This window comes from Chelonoidis abingdonii, chromosome 1 (assembly GCF_003597395.2).
Source record: "Chelonoidis abingdonii isolate Lonesome George chromosome 1, CheloAbing_2.0, whole genome shotgun sequence".
Taxonomy (NCBI): Eukaryota; Metazoa; Chordata; order Testudines; family Testudinidae; genus Chelonoidis; species Chelonoidis abingdonii.
In genome coordinates, this window is record NC_133769.1 from 27,154,465 (window position 1) to 27,173,301 (window position 18,837).

The following is an 18,837-nucleotide window of genomic DNA, read 5'->3' on the forward strand; positions in this document are numbered from 1 at the left end:
GTAGAGAGAATTATTCTTTCCTACTACACAGATAAAAACTACCAAGCCCAGTTTCCTAGTTTTCATCCCTCCAGTTCTTGTAAGGGCCAACATCTGTCAAGTTTCTTCTCCACAAAATGCCACACAAGTGTCCAAATTGATGTTTTTAGGCCTCACACAATCGCAGCCAATTTTTTTTAAGTTCAGTTCTGTATGTACTATGACAATCCCACCCACAAATGACTGATAGATAGGTGGATCTGCTTCTCTGATAACAAAAAGAAAAATGAAACAGAATGTTATTAGCCTTCCTAGCAATGTTCTTTATGTTTCTTTCAAAAAGAAAAAGCATGCTATTGTCTCTATTGTTACTTTGCTTCCAAGGACCCTGAAATATATTAAACATTGTGGCTAATACATTTTTTAAACTACCTAATTCCTCTAGGATCTGATCCTACAGTGTACTGATTGCTATCTGGGAGGCCTTCACCAGTTCACAGGGTAAGTTCCGAAATGAGCCTAAAAACTAAAAGCTGTTGTTATCATCATTGCTCTCATGGTTCTTTTTTACTGCCAGTGTTAGGAGAGAGCACAATAGCATCAGGTCTTTGTGATCATCCAAATGATTTTCTTGAATTTATACTTAAACTTATGAGCAAGCAAAGAAAAATAGCAATTAAAAATTAAATGAGATTTTATCTAAAATACCATTTAAACAACTCTGCTCAGATAAAAAATGACCCCTACAGTTTGCATGGTTAAGCTGCAGCTCAAAAGACAGGTCAGAGATGGAAACATTTTTTCTGCAACGCATAAAGGGATATTCATAATTAAAGAGCAGACTTCCTCAGGGCATCGTGTTTCAGTATTCATATCTACAAGAAAAATGAGATATTTCAAACTATGCATGATTGATTTTGCATATCTTCTGCTTTAATTTTTTTCTGGCCTTTAGGCTTTGAGATCTTTTTGGTCAGGCGTGCACACATTTTAGAGAGTCTTGTTGTTGAGTCTTTTTATCTACTATTCCAATAATACATTAACACTTAAAGAGTTAGATTTAGAAAATGATATCTGACAAACAGAGAAGAGATTATGTCGTGTTGTGTTGTGTTGTGTATGTTCTATAAATACGAGGCACAGTGACGACACAACACACACATTGTATGGATGATAATGCCAATGGAGAAACTTAGGGAAAAATAGATTTGCCTTTTTGTAAATGACTAATCCTGCTTAGATGGTATTAAATATCTTACTTAACCATCATTCTTAGTTAGACCTAGTTAAACATAATATTTACTGTTTACTCTTGTGAATTGTTAGGAAATTATTAATATTCTTTGATATTTGATTTTACTACTTAACATTTCATACTGAAAGATTATACTCTTACAGTAAATTGGCCATTCTAGAAATTTGAGATATGTACATAAACCCTGTACAATTCTTATTATTTACAGTTTTTAAATCAAATATGAAGGTAACTCATCTACACCATGGATCTGGATGTATAAAAATACTATACAACAATGGTACTCAACCTCCAAGAGCTGAAGAGCCATCATACAAATTAGTTATGCCCTAACTTCAATTTGCAATAGTTTCATCTCTGCAATTCCAAACAATGAAATTGTTCTTCGCCTCCATCCCTTGCTTTCTGGACCCTGAGAGGGAGGGGCCATGTTCCTTCCCCACTGAAAGGAAAGGTTGTTTCCTTTCTCTTTCACTCCATCCTACCCTTTCTGGGTATCACTGCTGATGGGGGAAGCTCCTTTTTTTCTTCTTCCAGCAAACATAGATTCCAGTGACTCACATGCTGTTAATTAGTTTGGTATGTGATTCCCATGCTGTCTCAGGCACCATAGGAAGTGCCTGCAATATATGCATTTTGCTTCCCTCTGAATGGTTCTTATGCAGAGCAAGAAGACACACAAGCTAAGTGGAGTTGGGATGGGTGAAAATGGTGCTGTTTGGTAGGTACCATCAGTGAATATTAATGAACCAATACTTTATATTAAAACCTTTTTAAAAATTGGATTATTTTATGTTTTGGAGGTAAAACAGATAAGTCATAGGCTCAATGATTTTGTTTAAGAATGATAATAACCTACTATCAGAGGGGTAGCCGTATTAGTCTGGATCTGTAAAAGCAGCAAAGAGTCCTGTGGCACCTTATAGACTAACAGACGTATTGGAGCATGAGCTTTCGTGGGTATTAGTCTGGATCTGTAAAAGCAGCAAAGAGTCCTGTAGCACCTTATAGACTAACAGACGTATTGGAGCATGAGCTTTCGTGGGTATCCACCTTAGATAAACATATGTAAGTGTATGTGAAAACTTCTCACTTTTCACAGTTATCCCTCACATTTGTAGTGTAATCACCAGTCCCTTCCAGGCCAGGACTTACGGGAAATCTGTGTGTTGATTAGAAGTAGGTAGTGTGTTTAATTAATATTTGAGCTGCAGAGCTACGGATAATTAGAGGGCCACCTAGCTGTATCAACGGCCTGACTACAGAATCACCTTTTTATTCACAACAACTCTCTTTTGTATTATCATGGACACAATAATAATCACTAAAAACTGTTTTTATTCGGAACATATTTAGGGGTATGTGGGTGTGTAAGTAAATTATTTTTATATGAATGGGGCAGCTATTAGTGACTTTTCTCTTCAGGTTGCCTAACACTTTCCATTACAAACAACTCTTGCAATCTTTTCTTTGAAGAACTCTCAGACCTCCATAGTTTGCAGCAGGCCTTTAAAATTCACCCATAAGAACATCTTCCAGCTAAAAAAGTGCCTTTTCTTTGGCTCATGAAGTTCTCCTGAAAACTTGTTGAGATAAAAACAGTTAAAAATATCACCATTTCCCTTTTTTCACTTGCCTTCCTCAGGTAGCATGACAAAATAGTAACTGACCATAAAAATTCTAACACTGGGTCCATGCTGCTTCCAAAACTGCAGCAGCAATGGGAGAACCTAGAGCAGCTGGGGGAGAATGAAGCAGGGAAAGAGCTGGGCTCCCCCAAGCAATCTTCTGGTCCTAATGTGCGGCCCCAACTCTGGGGGGCACCTAATAGGGTAGGCGCCCTTGCAACTCATGGTGGGAGGAGGGAAAAGTATTGTTTCCTCCATAACCACCTCCCCTGGACCCAAACATGGTCACGCCCACTCTAGACGCATGAGTCCCCCACATCTGGCGGGTGGAGTGCAAGGGAAAAAGAGTCAATCCAGGATAATCCCCTGGATGACTCCCCAGTGGATGTAGCACATGGTGCCAGAGTCTGGTTTTCTCCTGCCTGGGATAGCAGCCTAATCTGCCGACACCAGCTAACATAATTAGTCCTATGTGTCAAGTGGGAAAAGTCTGTGCTACAATGCTGACGACTCAGAGTTCAAATTCTACAGATGATATACAGTGGAGGAAACTTTTTACAATTGCAAAGAAAAGTTTGATCCAAATTTTCCCCTTAACAAAATCCTAGAAAATTACATAAAAAGCTACATTAAAAGAATGTTATTTAGGTTGCAGAGTCAAGCACTCAAATATTAAGAAATGCTAGCTTCATGCTTCCCATGCAATTTTAATTTTGTCCCACTGTACATGGGGACTATGGTATAGTCTTTAATTACATGATCACATATGATTTTTTTCCAACAGGATCTAGGCTTCATTCAGTGCACAGATTGGATGCACATGAATGCCAAGTTAAGGTTGCATGGGCAACTCAGCTATCATTTCCTAAGGTTCAAGTTTTTGCTTTGTATGTATCACATTGCTATGTATCACTTGTTTGTGTACGTGCGTGTGTCTGTTTGTGAAAACAGTGACAGCAGAGGAGAGATCATTTCCTCTCTAGAGCAGCTGAATATTTGCAGAGGTAAGGAACATCCAGTCAACTTTCCAGTAAGGGAAAGGTGATCACTCTTGTAGTATCACGTGTGTGAGAGAATCAGGGTCTTCTTGTGGGAACTGGTTCTCTCTCTGGAATGCAAGGAATTCCGTGCATCTGAGGCATGTCTTTGGGATGGAAACTTTCTGATTGGTTCCCCCCCCTCTTTTTTTTTTTAAACTGTTTAAGGAGCTGATCCAAAGCTCGTGGAAGTTATTGACTCCTATAGGTTTTGGATCAGGTCCCAGCATGCAATATAAAATCAATTTATTTAAATAATTGTGTTCACCTTAATTTCTCTACACAACTAAGTATTTGTTATCTTGAGTTGCAGAATATTTTGAATTAGAACAAATACACATCTAGGTTTGTTAATCACAATAGACTTACCAAATCCAAAAGCACTAGAGCCACCAATGCTTTGTGAAGCCTGAACGCTGGTAGATGTATAGAGTCCCGTTACCAGTAAGCCATCGAAAAATGTACTTGTCGAAATAGTCACTGAAATGAAAGATATAAAAATTCTGTAAGGACCACTCAACTGTGTGCTGAGTTCTGTACTCATTCTATGGACAAGATTCTGCCATCCTTACTTCATTGACTAAAAACTTTGCTACACACACGCGCGCGCGCGCATAGTGGTTCTTCCCATGGAGTAGAGCAACTCTGAATAAATAAGAGTAGCAGACTCTTGGAGCTCAAATAATGAACTTCGTTTCTGTGTAAGAAACTGTCCTGAAATAATACTCTCACAACATATAAAATGATTTAGTGACTGTAAATTGGTTTGCAAATGTAAATTTCACAAACATCATTGCTCAATATCTAATCAGGGTTCCTATTCTGGAATGTATTTTTAATATTTTTCAGAGTTTATTTTTAGCAAAGAGACTGTATTTAGAATAGAACAATTGGTGTTTGTTACTTTTTTACTCCTAAATTAATCATAAATCATTTATCAGTAATAATCTGTTGCATGAAATGGACACAATTGAGAATTACAGCACCAGGATTTGAAATTAACATTAGAAAGGTCATTCATCTCCATCTGATAAACTCCTTTTCCTAGAAGGCAAAACTGACAACTGGCTGTCAAGACCACAGAATAAATGACATAAGCAATAAAATAATTAAGGTTTATAGTATCGCTCTTTCTGGATTTCAAATGTGTGCTACATGACAATAGTAATACACTTTAGTGTATTTAGCAGTTAAGTCATATGCGCACATAGGTCACTACAGACCAAGTGTATTAAAATAATCCACTGGATACTTTTAAAAGATATTCTTAGCTATATCAGTTAAACCACTGTCCCGGTTTTCTTGACATTTGCAATTTTCAGCTGAAAATGCACATTATTTAGGAAGGCATTGAACACTGAAAAAATGCCAACAATTCACAAATTTTGCAGTTTATTCCGTAAACATTCATCCTCAGCTTTTTGCTTCGATGTCTTATCAGATGTTATCAGTTTAAACAGAAAACCCTATGTACAATCTGCTTGAATGTTCTATCCTAAAAAGGCCAGAACTATTAAGTGATGTTTTGTTCATATTATGTAAATGGAATACATATAGCAATATCCTCTATGCCTGGAATGACCTCACTGATCCCGTAATGCCATGCAAGCTCCTTTGCCCCTCTAAAATCTATTGTCAAAACCCATTTCTACTGACAGTTTCTAACACTTGCCCAAACAGCTATATATTTTTAAAAATGGAAGTAACATAAAGCACAAAAACTAAAGCAAGCAACTAAACTATGTATCAGGTAAATTTCCGTTCTTCCTGTCTAATACCCTCTCCTATCTTGGTGTTTTTGTTTGTTTGTAACCTACTTTGTAAAATCCTTTTTTTTCTAAAGTGTCTGTAAACCATGTTGCACACCTATAGTTGTGTATAAAGAACAAAGACCAGCAATTTCTTAGAGGCTATCAAAGGCCCAGACCCTGCAAAGAGATTCTCACAGGCAGACCTTTGCAACAGTGAAGAGTTCCATTGAGTTGATTGGTGTCCCACACAACTTTCTGCACGATAGAGACCTTAGTAACAATTACAGGTTCTCTTCCACTCTTTCATCCACAGAGCTCAACAATGGAATGTAATCTCTGATCAGTTCAGACTCCCTTGTGCTCCAAACTTTTTTTGGTTCTAAATATCTGGCCACATAGGGCAAACATACTCTCCACCCCCACTGTATTCCTCTCTTACTCCTGCTAGAAATGTCATGTGCTGGGGATGACTCAGTAACTGAAGCAGTGAGGTGTTGGTTCAGGGTTCTGTCCAGTTACCATTTAAATCAGTGCCATGTTAAGACATTCCTAGTACAATCAGCAGAAGGACTAGTCTATTGTTCTGGCTGTACCATCACCAGTCATTCAATGGTTAATCTGTGGTACACACTCATTCAATTTTTTTTTGAGGGGAGGTAGTAGTATTGTATAGTAATAGGACCTGTAAAAATAACAGGGAAAAGAGGTTGTTTTGGTTTTTAACTAGAGGATTAACATCCAGTATGTTTAATTTACTCCTCAGTAATTTACATTTAAATTATCTGTACTTATTCTAATATTCAACAGTATGATGAATAATTCCAGGACAAAGAAAAACTCCAATGAAGTTTAACAGGAGTTTCAACTGAGCAAAGAGAGCAGGTTCAGAACCCTAATCTCCATTTTTGAATGCATCCCCTCATAACATACATGTCAAACAAACAAACAAAAACAAATGAGAAGCAGACCACAAAAGCGACAAGACTTCAATAAAGTAAAATAATTATTTTGAAAATAAAATAAAACAATGAATGCTCCCTACAACTGATGTTGAAGTAGTGAATTTTGCAGGGTTTATTCTTTCCTTTGTACTTTTTAGTCTGGAAAAAGGAAAATGTATGCTCTAAATTATGCCTAAGATTTATTTTTGAAGACTAGAAAAAACAGTGGGTGAAAAGCATTGATCAAGTAAGGGCACTAGGCCAGTTCTCTGCTGCCATTTTGTTTCACTGTGGGGTAGCCTTATTCTTTCTTGAATAAATGGTGATCACTCTCTCTGGGACAGAAGGGATATTTTACAATGCCCGTACTTGGTTTTGGACATATTTGTGTGATCACCAATCCCCAATTTACATGTACATGTAATGGATCAATTTTCATTGCTGAATAGTATCCAACACAGCATGGTTTCCCCATTAAGCCCGTGGGAAACTGCAGATTGCCTTGATGCACTTTTTAATGGAACACTAAATTGTTGTTATACATTTGTAATACATTGTAGAATAATTTCAGAATTAGTTCTGTAAGAGAAAAAAAGAAGAGTGGCATTCTCAGAAGGTGTGAATGACAAAAAAAAGAAGAATGACATTCTTTTAGGACTTATGTCAACCCAATGGGGAAGACATAAAACAGTCCATCTTAAATGAAAGAAGGTATGTTGTATTACATATTAGTACTAACAATCATGAAGATGAAAGCTATGCTAACATACAACCCAAAGTATAGGATTATGATTTTATATCAGGGACAGGGACTTGTTATTACACGTTATTTTTCCTTCTATGCTCCAGAACAGCAGCAAAATAATCATTTGGCAATCATTTGTTTCAGCCCCCATATAGTGGCTTTCTTGTTAAACAGGCAACAGCATGTATTTGCAGCCTGGAGGAGGGTGGAGTAGGATTTAAAGCCTAGGCCAGGGGTGGTCAATAGGAAGACCGCAAGCCAAATTTGAACCATCAGACATTTTTTAAACAGACCCCCAAAATATTTTATTTACTTATTATGATCATTATTGTTTGTGGGGAGGTAGTATTATTATTGTCTCTGAAGTCTGGACCTTGATCATATTGTGACCAAGATATTTGGACCTTGACAAAAAATAATTGACTACCCCTGGCGTAGACCAAAGCCTGCCTAGGGGTAGGGAGTGGCCTCAGCCCTGCAAGGGGTGGCTGTCTCACTGCTGCAGCTGTTTTGTGAGACAGTGGCATGAGAAAGATTGTGAGTACCTAGCAAAGAGTGTAGGAAATCACTTCACTCTCAACTTTATCCCCCTCCCCCTGAAAAAAAAACAAAAAACAAAAAACAACACCTCTTCCTCATAGGATAACCAGGGGAGCAAGAAATGTACCTCTCACTTCCCTGGCCATATTACTGTGAGGAGCCATGGATCTGCAGCTGGGGAACTGGGACCCACTGGGCTGCCTCCAAGAACTGTGCTGCAGGCACCAATCCAGCTGAGTGGCAGGATGCCACCACATGCTGCCACTGAGAATGCAGACAGGCTGCCAAAAGCTGCTGGCAGTCTGCCTAGAAGGGAGGTCAGCAGGGGCTTGGAGGGGAAGCTGGTTTGATTCCCTCTTCACAGACAGAGATCACCAGGGCAATGTGGAGAGTCATGTGAGAAAGTCATTGGAAGAAGGAAGCTCATAGGCAAACAGGTCATAGCTCCACACAGGGAAACCCCCAACTACCCTCAGATAGCCTAGTGACCAAAAAAGGAGTGACAGACTGAGATCAGGATATTCTTTCCCTGAGAATCTGACCAAGCGCCAGCTTCCTCCAGGCCCCGGGGATGCTCAGCTCCTCCACCCACCTGCCCCCTTCTGCCAAGCCCTCACTCCCACCTCGCCTCTTCTTTCCCCGCTCTGACCCAGGCCCCACCCCTACCCCGCACCCCCACCCCACCCCCCTTCTCCTAAGTCCCCACCCCATCTCTTCCCACCTCCACTCCTCCCCGCATCCTCCCTTTTCCTGCCCAGTTCCATCCCTTCCCCTGAGCATACCCTGTCCCTGCTCCTTCCCCTGCCCCCAGAGCCTCCTGCACGACAGGGAACAGCTGATCGCAGTGGGCAGGAGGCACTTGGAGGGAGAAGGAAGAGTTGATCAGTGAGGCTACAGGCAAACAGGAGGTGCTGGGTGGAGGTGGGAGCTGGTGGCCCGTGGGTGCTAAGCACCCACTAATTTTTTTCCGTGAGTGCATCAGGGCTGGAGGACCCACAGAGTTGGCGCCTATGACTCTAACCCAGTTATCCTGGAGAGACCCTAGGAAGGGCAATAGTGTTTGCTAGGATTATAGATAGGAGTGGTAGAATTGCTAATTATTAAGGTTGCCCTACACTTCCCAAAGACGCAGAATTCAGTTTTTTATAACTTTGCCAAATTTTAACCATGTAGCCCAAGATCCCTGAGTTTCCCCAATTCCTCTACTGTCAGCAAATAGCCATGAAACCCACTGGCAAAGCATGTACCTCAACCCCTGCTAGTGTCAGTCCATGTAGAGGAAGACAACCTACTATAGCAAACAGTTACTCTGTTAGTTCAAAAGCCAGAGATCTGTGTTGTGGATATAAAAGTTACAACCTTGCCGATGACCCACATGGGTATCAATATGATCCCACACAACTGAATTTGTTTTTTCAGTTTGCTTTTTTTTTTAAACCTAGGAAGTTACACACAAAAAATGATGTTAGACGAACATTAAGGTTGAACGGTCAAGCATTTGAAGAGGTAAAAAATGCCAGAATTACATGTTACGTACTGTTTTTCCACAGGATTATAGTAAATACAATATATTCGTTCAAATTTCTAATAAAGAGTCCTGCAGTCTGAATGTCCAGGAAACAAACACTAATGGTCAGCATTTAAGCAGAGCTCTACATCTTCAAAACATGTAATAAACATCAACTAAATAATAAAATGTATACATATAGGTCTGATCCTGCAAGATGCTGGACATCCTTAGAGAGCTGCTGAGTACATTTCATGGGAAGCAGAGGGTTTTTGACAGCTTCTCTCAGGAGATGCTTAGAAGATGACTTCTCATGACTGGGCTTTATGGAATCAGACCTTTATGGAATCAGACCTAAATTTGGTATCTCCCTTGGGATTAAGAGCTAGAAAGCTCAGGCAATGCTTACAACTGTTGTATCTCAAGGGACAATCAGATGGCCAAGAAGCTGCCTGAAAGCAGACTACATCTGGATGTAATAGTATCACACAACAGATAGATCAGATTTTCAAATTGTATTTACTCTAGGCATTTCTAAGGCACTCATCATTGTAGTACTGGAGCTATGCTTCATCTGTATTTCCAATATTTTATTAAGGAAAAAGATAAGGCATGCCTTTAATTCTTCTTTAAAGAGTTGATTGTTTAAAGAGCTGTACATTGGGTAATATACAACATATTGCTGAGTCAGTGAATCTAGACATTGAAGACAAAAGACAGAGATGACTTTGGGTGTCTACACTACAAAAACACACAGCAGCAAGTCTTAGAACCTGGATCAACTCACTCAGGCTTGTGCTTTGGGGCTAAAAATAGCAGAGCCTGGGCCCTGAGACCCATCCTCCTCACTGGGTTTCAGATCCCGAGCTCCGTCTACGCAGCTATTTTTAGCCCCATAACATGAGTCCAAGTTAGTTGACCCAAGTCCTGAGACTCACTGTTGTGGTGGTGGTGGTTTGGTTTGGTTTGGTTTTTGCAGCCTGAGATACCCTTTAGGTCCAATGATTTTGGGAGTCACGTAGTACTCTTCGCTGTCACTGAAATCAGTAGATTTTCATCAGCAGTTACCAGGAATCACTGACCTCTAGAACTGCAACAAATTATTTGAGCACCCTTATTCAGCATCCCACAGGATCAAGCTCATTTAGGATACTTCTTATGGACTAGATTGTAACATTACAATCTGCTGTGGTCGAGGCAGAGATCAGATAACGAACTATGACTGTGAGAGTCACAGTTCACTGATTTCCCCCTTGTTCTCAGAGAGAACTCATTTACAACAGCCCTTGGTCAACAAGATTCTTCCCCTATCATACCAACTTAGTGCAATGCAGACTCAGGACTCCATCTGTTCCTCATCCCTGACCACATGACGGGGATGTGGCAGCCTCCTCCATTCTGCCCCCATCCCACACCAATCCCATGGCATTTCAGACCTTGCATTATTCTTTCCCCTTCACCTCTTCTCCATTCTGCTTCCCGTCCTTGCCTGTTACTGCTGCTGCCTTTGCCCCAGGGCTTCATGCTAGCTGGGCACCACAGTGGACTCCAGGAGGAGAAGCTTTTGCCTGCTGCCTGGCTGAATGTGTTTGAATCCAGCTGTACTGCAAAACAACTGTGCCAGAGCTGCCAAGTGCATGTAATGCAAAATGAATGACACTTGACAACCTTGTAGTGTAGCACAAAGAAACATTCATGTTGGTGGGGCAGTGTATGTGTGCAGAATGAGATAACTTCACTAGCCAAATTGAAATATATGAAGATTTTACTGTATTTCACCACTGTTTTGGATATAAAAGAGACCAAGACTGGATATAAAAGAAACCCAGAATTGTTTCTCAAACCTCTGAGGCACTAAAACGGACTATATGCAGAAACAAGGCTTTGACATATAAAACAACATGAGCTGAAATTTTACTGGATTCAAATATGAATTAATCAAGGCAATAGTCCTTGAAGTCTTATACACTGTTTATCCAGTCACATAGCCTTAGTACTAGAACTGTACATTCATATACCATGGAGCAAGTAGAAAATATTTTTGGCATAACAGAGGCGATCTCTTCAGAACTGAAACCTCTTACTGAAAAACGGCACAGCTTTGTCTTAGAACTAGGGCAGCCACCTTTTAGACTCGCTTCCTAATTAAGACCTCTTCTTTGTGTCTGTAGTAGTTCACATCCCACCCCACCCGAACATATACCAATGCAAAAAATAATCAACATGCAACTCTCTCTAAAATATTAAAAACAGTAGGGCATTGATTCAAGCAGAGCCAATGATTCATTGCAATAAAGGCAAAAGCAAGATGGCAAGTGTGGTCTATGCTTACAATTAAATGTGCACACCACATCATAGCAAACAGATTAACGTAGCGATAGCAACGACTTTGTATAATACTATGTAAGCTTAACAGAAATCCAGCAAAATGCACAGTGCTATCTAGAGTCAAATGCACAGTGCCATCTGAGGACCTGATATGTCTGGAGAAATTAGCTTTGCTACTTATTCATTGCTGTGGGTAAAATGTGTGCAGTATTTTTTTTTTTTCCCTAAAGCTTCTCACACACACCCCCCAAAAACATTCCGTGCCCTCCTAGGGGGGCCTGCCTCTGGTTTGAGAACCTCTGTTTTAAAGGCATGTGTGAATACTGCAAATAAAAATGATATTTAAATATTTATAATTAAAGTGATGTGTGTGCAGTTAGAAGAATCCCAGATGCCCCATAAATTTAGTTGCAGTCTGTACCACATTTGTAGAAAAAGTTATTTAAAAACAAATAGTGGCACATATGCTAACAGCAAATTAAACCTGACTGCATATAGAAATGATTTTGCTTTCAGGAGAAACCAAAAACATAGGAACCCATCATGATGCATCAATTCCAAATATGAATTCTAGACCCTGCCTAAGGATAGTCTGAATCACAACCCTCTAACCCATCCAACAAAAATAAAATCAAGAAACATAGGAGGAGGCTTAGTCATACTGGGTAAGTATTCTCCGCAGTGTGATGAAGAAAAAGCAGAGGAAAAAATATTGCAGCATTGTTAGTATGGAAAAAATGTCCAGACTGAAGGCAGGCCCAGTAGTAACATGACTGGTAAGCTTTGTCTAGAAAACAAATTTCATGAACACTTCAGACTTAAAATTCTTAATTCTAAATCTCTCCTGATCCAAGGCTAACTGACTTAAGTGCAAGTCTTTCCATTGACTCTGATGGGCTTTGGATTAGGCCTTCATGTATCACCTCCATCCCACAGTTACCAGTCTTGACGCCCCCTCCCTGTTCATTTCTTCCACAAATGTATCTGGGCCTTTTCCCAACCCTCCTTATACATGGAATCTCCCTACCTGTTCCAGTTTGCCAAGGCAATATCCCCTTAGTGTTCAAAACCTTCCAAAGACTCTCTATTTCCACGATGCCAACAAGAAGCTAGTGAAAAATAGCATTAATTTGTTAAAAAAGAAAACAAACAAAAAAACCCAGTAATTTCCTTCCTCTAGGAAGAGGTTCTCAACCCACATGCGGTCCAATTAGCTGCGTGCTATAGCCCAGCCCAGCTGTGTGCTAAAGGCTGCAGGCTCTGGGCTGCCTGCTGCCACACAGCCCTGCATGGCAGGCTCAGGGTCTGGGCTGCTGCATGGTCCTGCATGGCAGGGTCTGGGCCCAGGATCCTGGCTGCTGCCCGGCCCCGCACAACAGCATCTGGGGTTGCGGCAGGGTTTGGGGTCCTGACTGCTCCCCGCCCTGGGCCACACACAGTTCTATGGTTCTCAAACTGCAGCCCAGGTAACACTTTGTGGGCCACATATGCAGCCCACAATGATAAACAGGTTGAGAACCACTGCTCTAGGCCTTCCAGTGCATTATATATGCTCTGATTCAGAGTAGCAGCCCTGTCTCTAAGGTGCCACAAGTACTCCTGTTCTTTTTATATATGCTTTGTGTACATCTTATTCAGAGTAACTGACTTTAGGAGCAGGGGCAATCTTTATTTTGTGTCCTGTACAGTGCCAGGAACATTATTAGTGCTTAATAAATTATATACAACAACACACAATAATGTCATTTCCTTAATATTTGAAAAGTTCCACAGAATGTTCTGAAATGTCTGGATCTCGATTTTGTAGTTCCTTGACAGCTTTTTGAACCCTGAAAATTATAAATAGCATGAGGAATAAACAAATTACTATGGGCATGAAACAGAATTTAGTCAACAAAAATATCCAACAATAGCTGTCCTGAAATCAAATGGCCACTAGCAGATGTTGTCAAGAGTCAAAATTTAAATATTCAACTGTATTGCATACTGAAACCAAAACAGGGACCACTGAAATACTGCTTGCTATAGTAATTAGTGGAATGATTATTTGTATTTATAGAGTGCAAAAAATACTAAAATCAGCCACTTTGATAGTACATTACAAAAAATGTTATACCACTTATTAAATCCCACCAAGGGAAGACAAAATACCCAAGCAGAAGTTTAGTAGACACCGTTAATGAGAATTATTGACATCAGCTACGAGACATTAGCCTGTACTATAGCTCCAAGTGACCTAACGTACAATCTCAAATCAGCTGATTATTGAGAAAGAGATTTTTCCAATCATAGCAAGTTGTCCACATAATATAGTCTCCTATCCAAAGGCCCATAAAGTCATTGGAAAGATTATCAGTGACTTCAAGGAGCTGTAGATCAGGCCCATAATGTTTAGGTACTTAATCTGTTTTTAAAATTCTCAGTTTTACAACCATTTCAATACATTCATTTTACTACACAAAGTGACATGCTCACACTGGACACTAGCAGAATGAAAATAATGTGTTCTAAAACCCTCAGAAAAATTCTATTTTATTTCTCCCAAAATTTAAAGGTAGCTAAACCACTTTAAATCAAAGTTTTTTTAAAAAACATGTTCCTGTACTGAAACCTGGCCAGCTTTCAATCTAAAATGAATTTTTGGGCAGCCACATAAATACTTGAATAACAATTTCTAACAGGCACTCCAATAGACTCTTAATGATAGCAGAAACAGCAGTACCAAAATCCAACAAGTTTATTTTGGTGCTGTATCCATGCATATAACAACTGTATACCCTAATCAAGACACATCTGTTGGAAGCGATAACACTTGCAGCATTACAGTCAGACAGATTCAAAAAATGCTTATACTGCAAATTAGTCTCAGTGTGTAAAGTTTATTTATATATGGAGATACACCTATCTCATAGAGCTGGAACAGACCCTGAAAGGTGACTGAATCCAGCCCCCTACCTTCACTAGCAGGACCACATACTGATTTTGCCCCAGATCCCTAAGTGGCCCCCTCAATGACTGAACTCATAACCCTGGTTTAGCAAGCCAACGTTCAAACCACTGAGTTATCCCTCCTTGTACTGGTGATTGTGGTATGTGTACCCAGGAAATACCAATATCACACTAAGTTTGAATCTGAAATTTGAATTTTGCCATGATTCTATGAAATGAAAAAATGAGATTTTTCTCTGAAAAAAATTAATCATTATTGTGATTAACTTTTAATTACTGTAAACCCAGGAACAGTAGTGCAAAGTTACTGACCTCTGTGTTTTAAGTCTTTCAAATTTATGTTGAGGTTGGTTGCTAGATACCCATACATGAAAATTTCATAGTGTTGGCCATGCTCTCAATAAATTATTAAATAGATATGAATATGAGTGTAGTGTTCACATTTTCAGCAGAGTGGTAAATCCCTTTATTCTCCTGTTCTCAAAAGATAAGCAGCTATTGTCTACGTAACTAATAACAGTATTTTTTAAAAAAAATAAAAACAACTTAGAAGAGAAAAAACATTCTTGTCTGCTGGAAATTTATTATAACCCTGTAATCTCAAAATGTTTGCAAGAATTTTTTTGGTCTTGTTTTTAGCTTAGGAGAGCATGTCAGCTAAGCACAGGCTCTTGAATATGTTTATCTCAAGCTAAAAGAATACAAATCCTCTTAAAGACACATGAACTGTGATTATGATACGCAAATAGAGTGGAGTGCATGAGTTCTAGTGACATTAGAGAATAAGGAAAACATTTACCAATTAAAATATATAATATGAGTCATAGCTCCAAATAAACATAATAGTGCTATCTTTTCTACAGTATATTTTCTTATTTACAAGTTGGAAAAGAAACTCTTTGCAGCTTTGTTCTACAATTCTTTTTTTTTTTTTTTGTATTTTTTAAAATACAATGGGCCAAATTTTCATTTGAGTTAAGCCCTCTTTACATCACCCTGCAGTGTATAGGGGCTTAACTATACACCCACTTAAAGGCCCCTTGTCACTGTCAAAGTGGCATAAAAGTGCCTTTGTGTAAATGAGAAGAAAGTCCAAGCTATTTACTTAGCTTAAGGAGCATCTGTCCTACAAAATTTCATACCTGTTTTCTGCCATAAGTGTATCTGCACCAGTGTGAGCAACAGCGTAAGCACAAGTATAGACTAGAGGGCATTTTCAGCACCTTGTTTTGAAACCCTGCTCTAACTTCAATGGGATTTGTGAATTCTCAGAATCTCTGAATTTCAGGTCGCTTTAATTTACATGCTTAATTTTAGCGTACCCGGTTTTGACAATGTTGGTCCTTCCTCATTAAGTGCCATTCATGTCAATGGGATTCCTCATGTGAAATAAACACAGACATGAGTTAAAATAAAGAGCTAGGACCCCATCAAGGTTTAAGCTAAGGAAAGGAGTCAGAGGTAAAAGTATTACTGACGCCATTTATGTTTAACTTTTGTTCTAGTCTTCTTTACAGAAATGAAGTTTAACAAGTTGGAGGAATAATAATAAAAGCTTTTATATAGCACTTTTCATCCATAGATCTCAAACACTATACACAGAAGGCCAGTATCATCATCCTCATTTTACAGATGGGGAAACTAAGGCACAGAGATGAACTGAGTTGCCCATGGTCACCCAGCAGGCCAGTGGCAGAACCAGGAATCAAACCCAGGTCTGAGTCCCAGTCCAGTGCTCTGTCCACTAGGGATGATGATTGCACAGTATTACTCTGAGACCCTGGTACTGGAGTGACTGACAAGGAATCCAGCCAGTTTAGAATGAAGAGCCAAAATAGAAGCAGATAACAATCACAGAGAATAAGGCCACAAAGAGGAGATAATGGAACTCAGTGGGGAAATTACTGACAAGGTAGAGAGCATCCAACTCCCTGTTGGTAAGCGCTGGCTCATTTTAACAATTGCTACTTTTAAACAGCTTCACAAAGGTGTTCTGGTGGCAAGGGTCATATATACAAGTTAGGCTTCACAATGCAGCAATAATACAAACTACATACATGTTTTCTGACAAGAGATAACTTGGGAGTACAGCTGGTTGGGAATTTTTCGACTGAAGGTTTTTTGAAGGAAAAAAAAAGCCAGTTCATCAAAACCACAACTCTTGACAAATCAGGGATAATTTTGACAAATCTCCAGACTCAAAAATATGTTAAAAAAAAGTTTAAAAATTGTTATAACATTTTGTTTCAACATTTTCTAAAAGAAAAAAATCCTGTTTTCTGATTTGAAACAATTTTGTGTAGAAATTTAAGCTAAGTAGACTAAAAAAAGGTTAGACAAGAAAAAGTTTGAAATCAAAACAAAATATTTCAAAATTTTAGAAACAAAACATGTCAATTCACCCTAACCAAAAAAAAATTTTTGTTTTTCCTTTTGTAAACATTTTTGAGATTTTTACTTTTTCTCCCAATTAAAAACAGGGGGAAAAAATTGACCTCTTGAAAATATTTGAGGGAAGAGAAAACACCATTTCAGCTCTTTTTTGGGAGGTCTCCTGGTATGCACTGAATAGAAAGTATGGGCCAGAATAAGGCAGAACAACCTAAATGAGGTGAGGACAAAGAGAAGGAAATGGGTAATCTGGCCAGGACAGTGAGGATTGCAATGAGATAAGAGTTACTGAGAACCTTGAACAGCAGGCACAGGATTAGCACAGCTGAAGCTAATGATTATAGGAACAGGGCACAACACTGTACAAGTGCATTTGACAATCAATTTTCCAAGGGTAGACAGTATATGCGATTCATAAACAAAATAATTCTACCAAAAGCGCACAGTGGTTGCTTAGTTCATCCACCATGTGATTTGTAACAAAAAACTACAAGGATCACCTATGTTTTCCATTTTAGTTAAATGGGAAACATCTCTGTCTATAACACGGAACTGTACTACAAAATAGTCTAGAAACTGGCCCTGTAAATACTTATATGCTGTTTGGGGCAGGCAAGTGTGGATTCACATAGAAAAGAACACAGATATAACCATAAGGAAATACATTTGTGATTATACAGATTTTTAGCCATATGTGCAACAGCTGAATAGTGGACAAAAGCATATTTAATCTTTTGACAATAATACAGTATATTAATATTATGCGTATCTTCTCAGACCTGATTGATGAAAAAGAATATGGATTAAAGTTTCACTTCAGTGCAGTACTGAACAATTTGTTAAAGTAGTAGTGATCAGAGCACAAACAGATGGCAAAGACTCAAAAAGGTATTAATTTTATTCTTTTGATACTTCTAATATTTTTAAAGGAAACTAGGCAAAATAATGTTTTAACAACAAAACTTCTAAAATAAGAGAGATTACAGCTTAAGTGTGTCTATGTCTCTTGTATCTATAAAAATACATTACTAAATGATTCTGAGGCACAGATAATCATCGTAAATACAGCATATATGTTTATCATTTTAATTTTACAGCATGATTGTAGAGGCTAAGGTGGCTCAGGGAATTAATAAACTAACCCATCTCATTCAGAGACCTGGGGCCAAATTCACTGCTGGAATTAGCAACTGCAATACCACTGTAGCTATATCAGTTTATGACAGTGTTAAATTTGTTCTCCGGTTTCAAATCCTGGATTAAGTCTAATTTAAAATGAGTTTGATGGTCTCATCATACACAATAGCAGATATCTATTTACATCACAAAAATATAGCACAGTTTGTCACAACTGCCAGGGTCTGCAAGAGAAGCTGAGAACTAGAGCAGGAGGTGTATTGCAGGCCAGGATTAAGGAAGATTGGACAGGTCTCGGGGGGATTATTTGCACAGTGCCTACTCCACGCTTTGCTTGTTTCTATCTGATAGTATTAGTCTTTCACATTAACAAAAACTAACTTCACCTACAGGATCTGAATTTGATTGGAGCTTTAACCCACCTCTTTTGCATCCAGAATTTTGCAAGTATAAATAAGCACAGATGCAATTTTACTTTTGCAGTTATCTGTAGTTGCTAGGGTTGCCAACTGTCTACTCACACAAACCCAAACACCCTTGCCCCGCCCTTTGAGGCTCTGCCCCTGCCCTACCCCTTCTCTGAGGCCCTACCCCACTCACTCCATCCCCCCCCCGTTGCTCACTTTCCCCCACCCTCACTCACTTTCGC

The 18,837-nt window shown here is 39.1% G+C and overlaps 1 protein-coding gene across 1 annotated transcript in view; it reads right to left on the reverse strand.

Moving 5' to 3' along the window:
- The window catches only part of RELN (reelin), a 468,247-nt gene that overhangs the window by 394,595 nt on the left and 54,815 nt on the right, over nt 1–18,837 (reverse strand). The window contains exon 2 of the mRNA XM_032796143.2: nt 4,269–4,379. Coding sequence (XP_032652034.1) covers nt 4,269–4,379 — 111 coding nt within the window. The remainder of the gene's footprint in view (nt 1–4,268; nt 4,380–18,837) is intronic.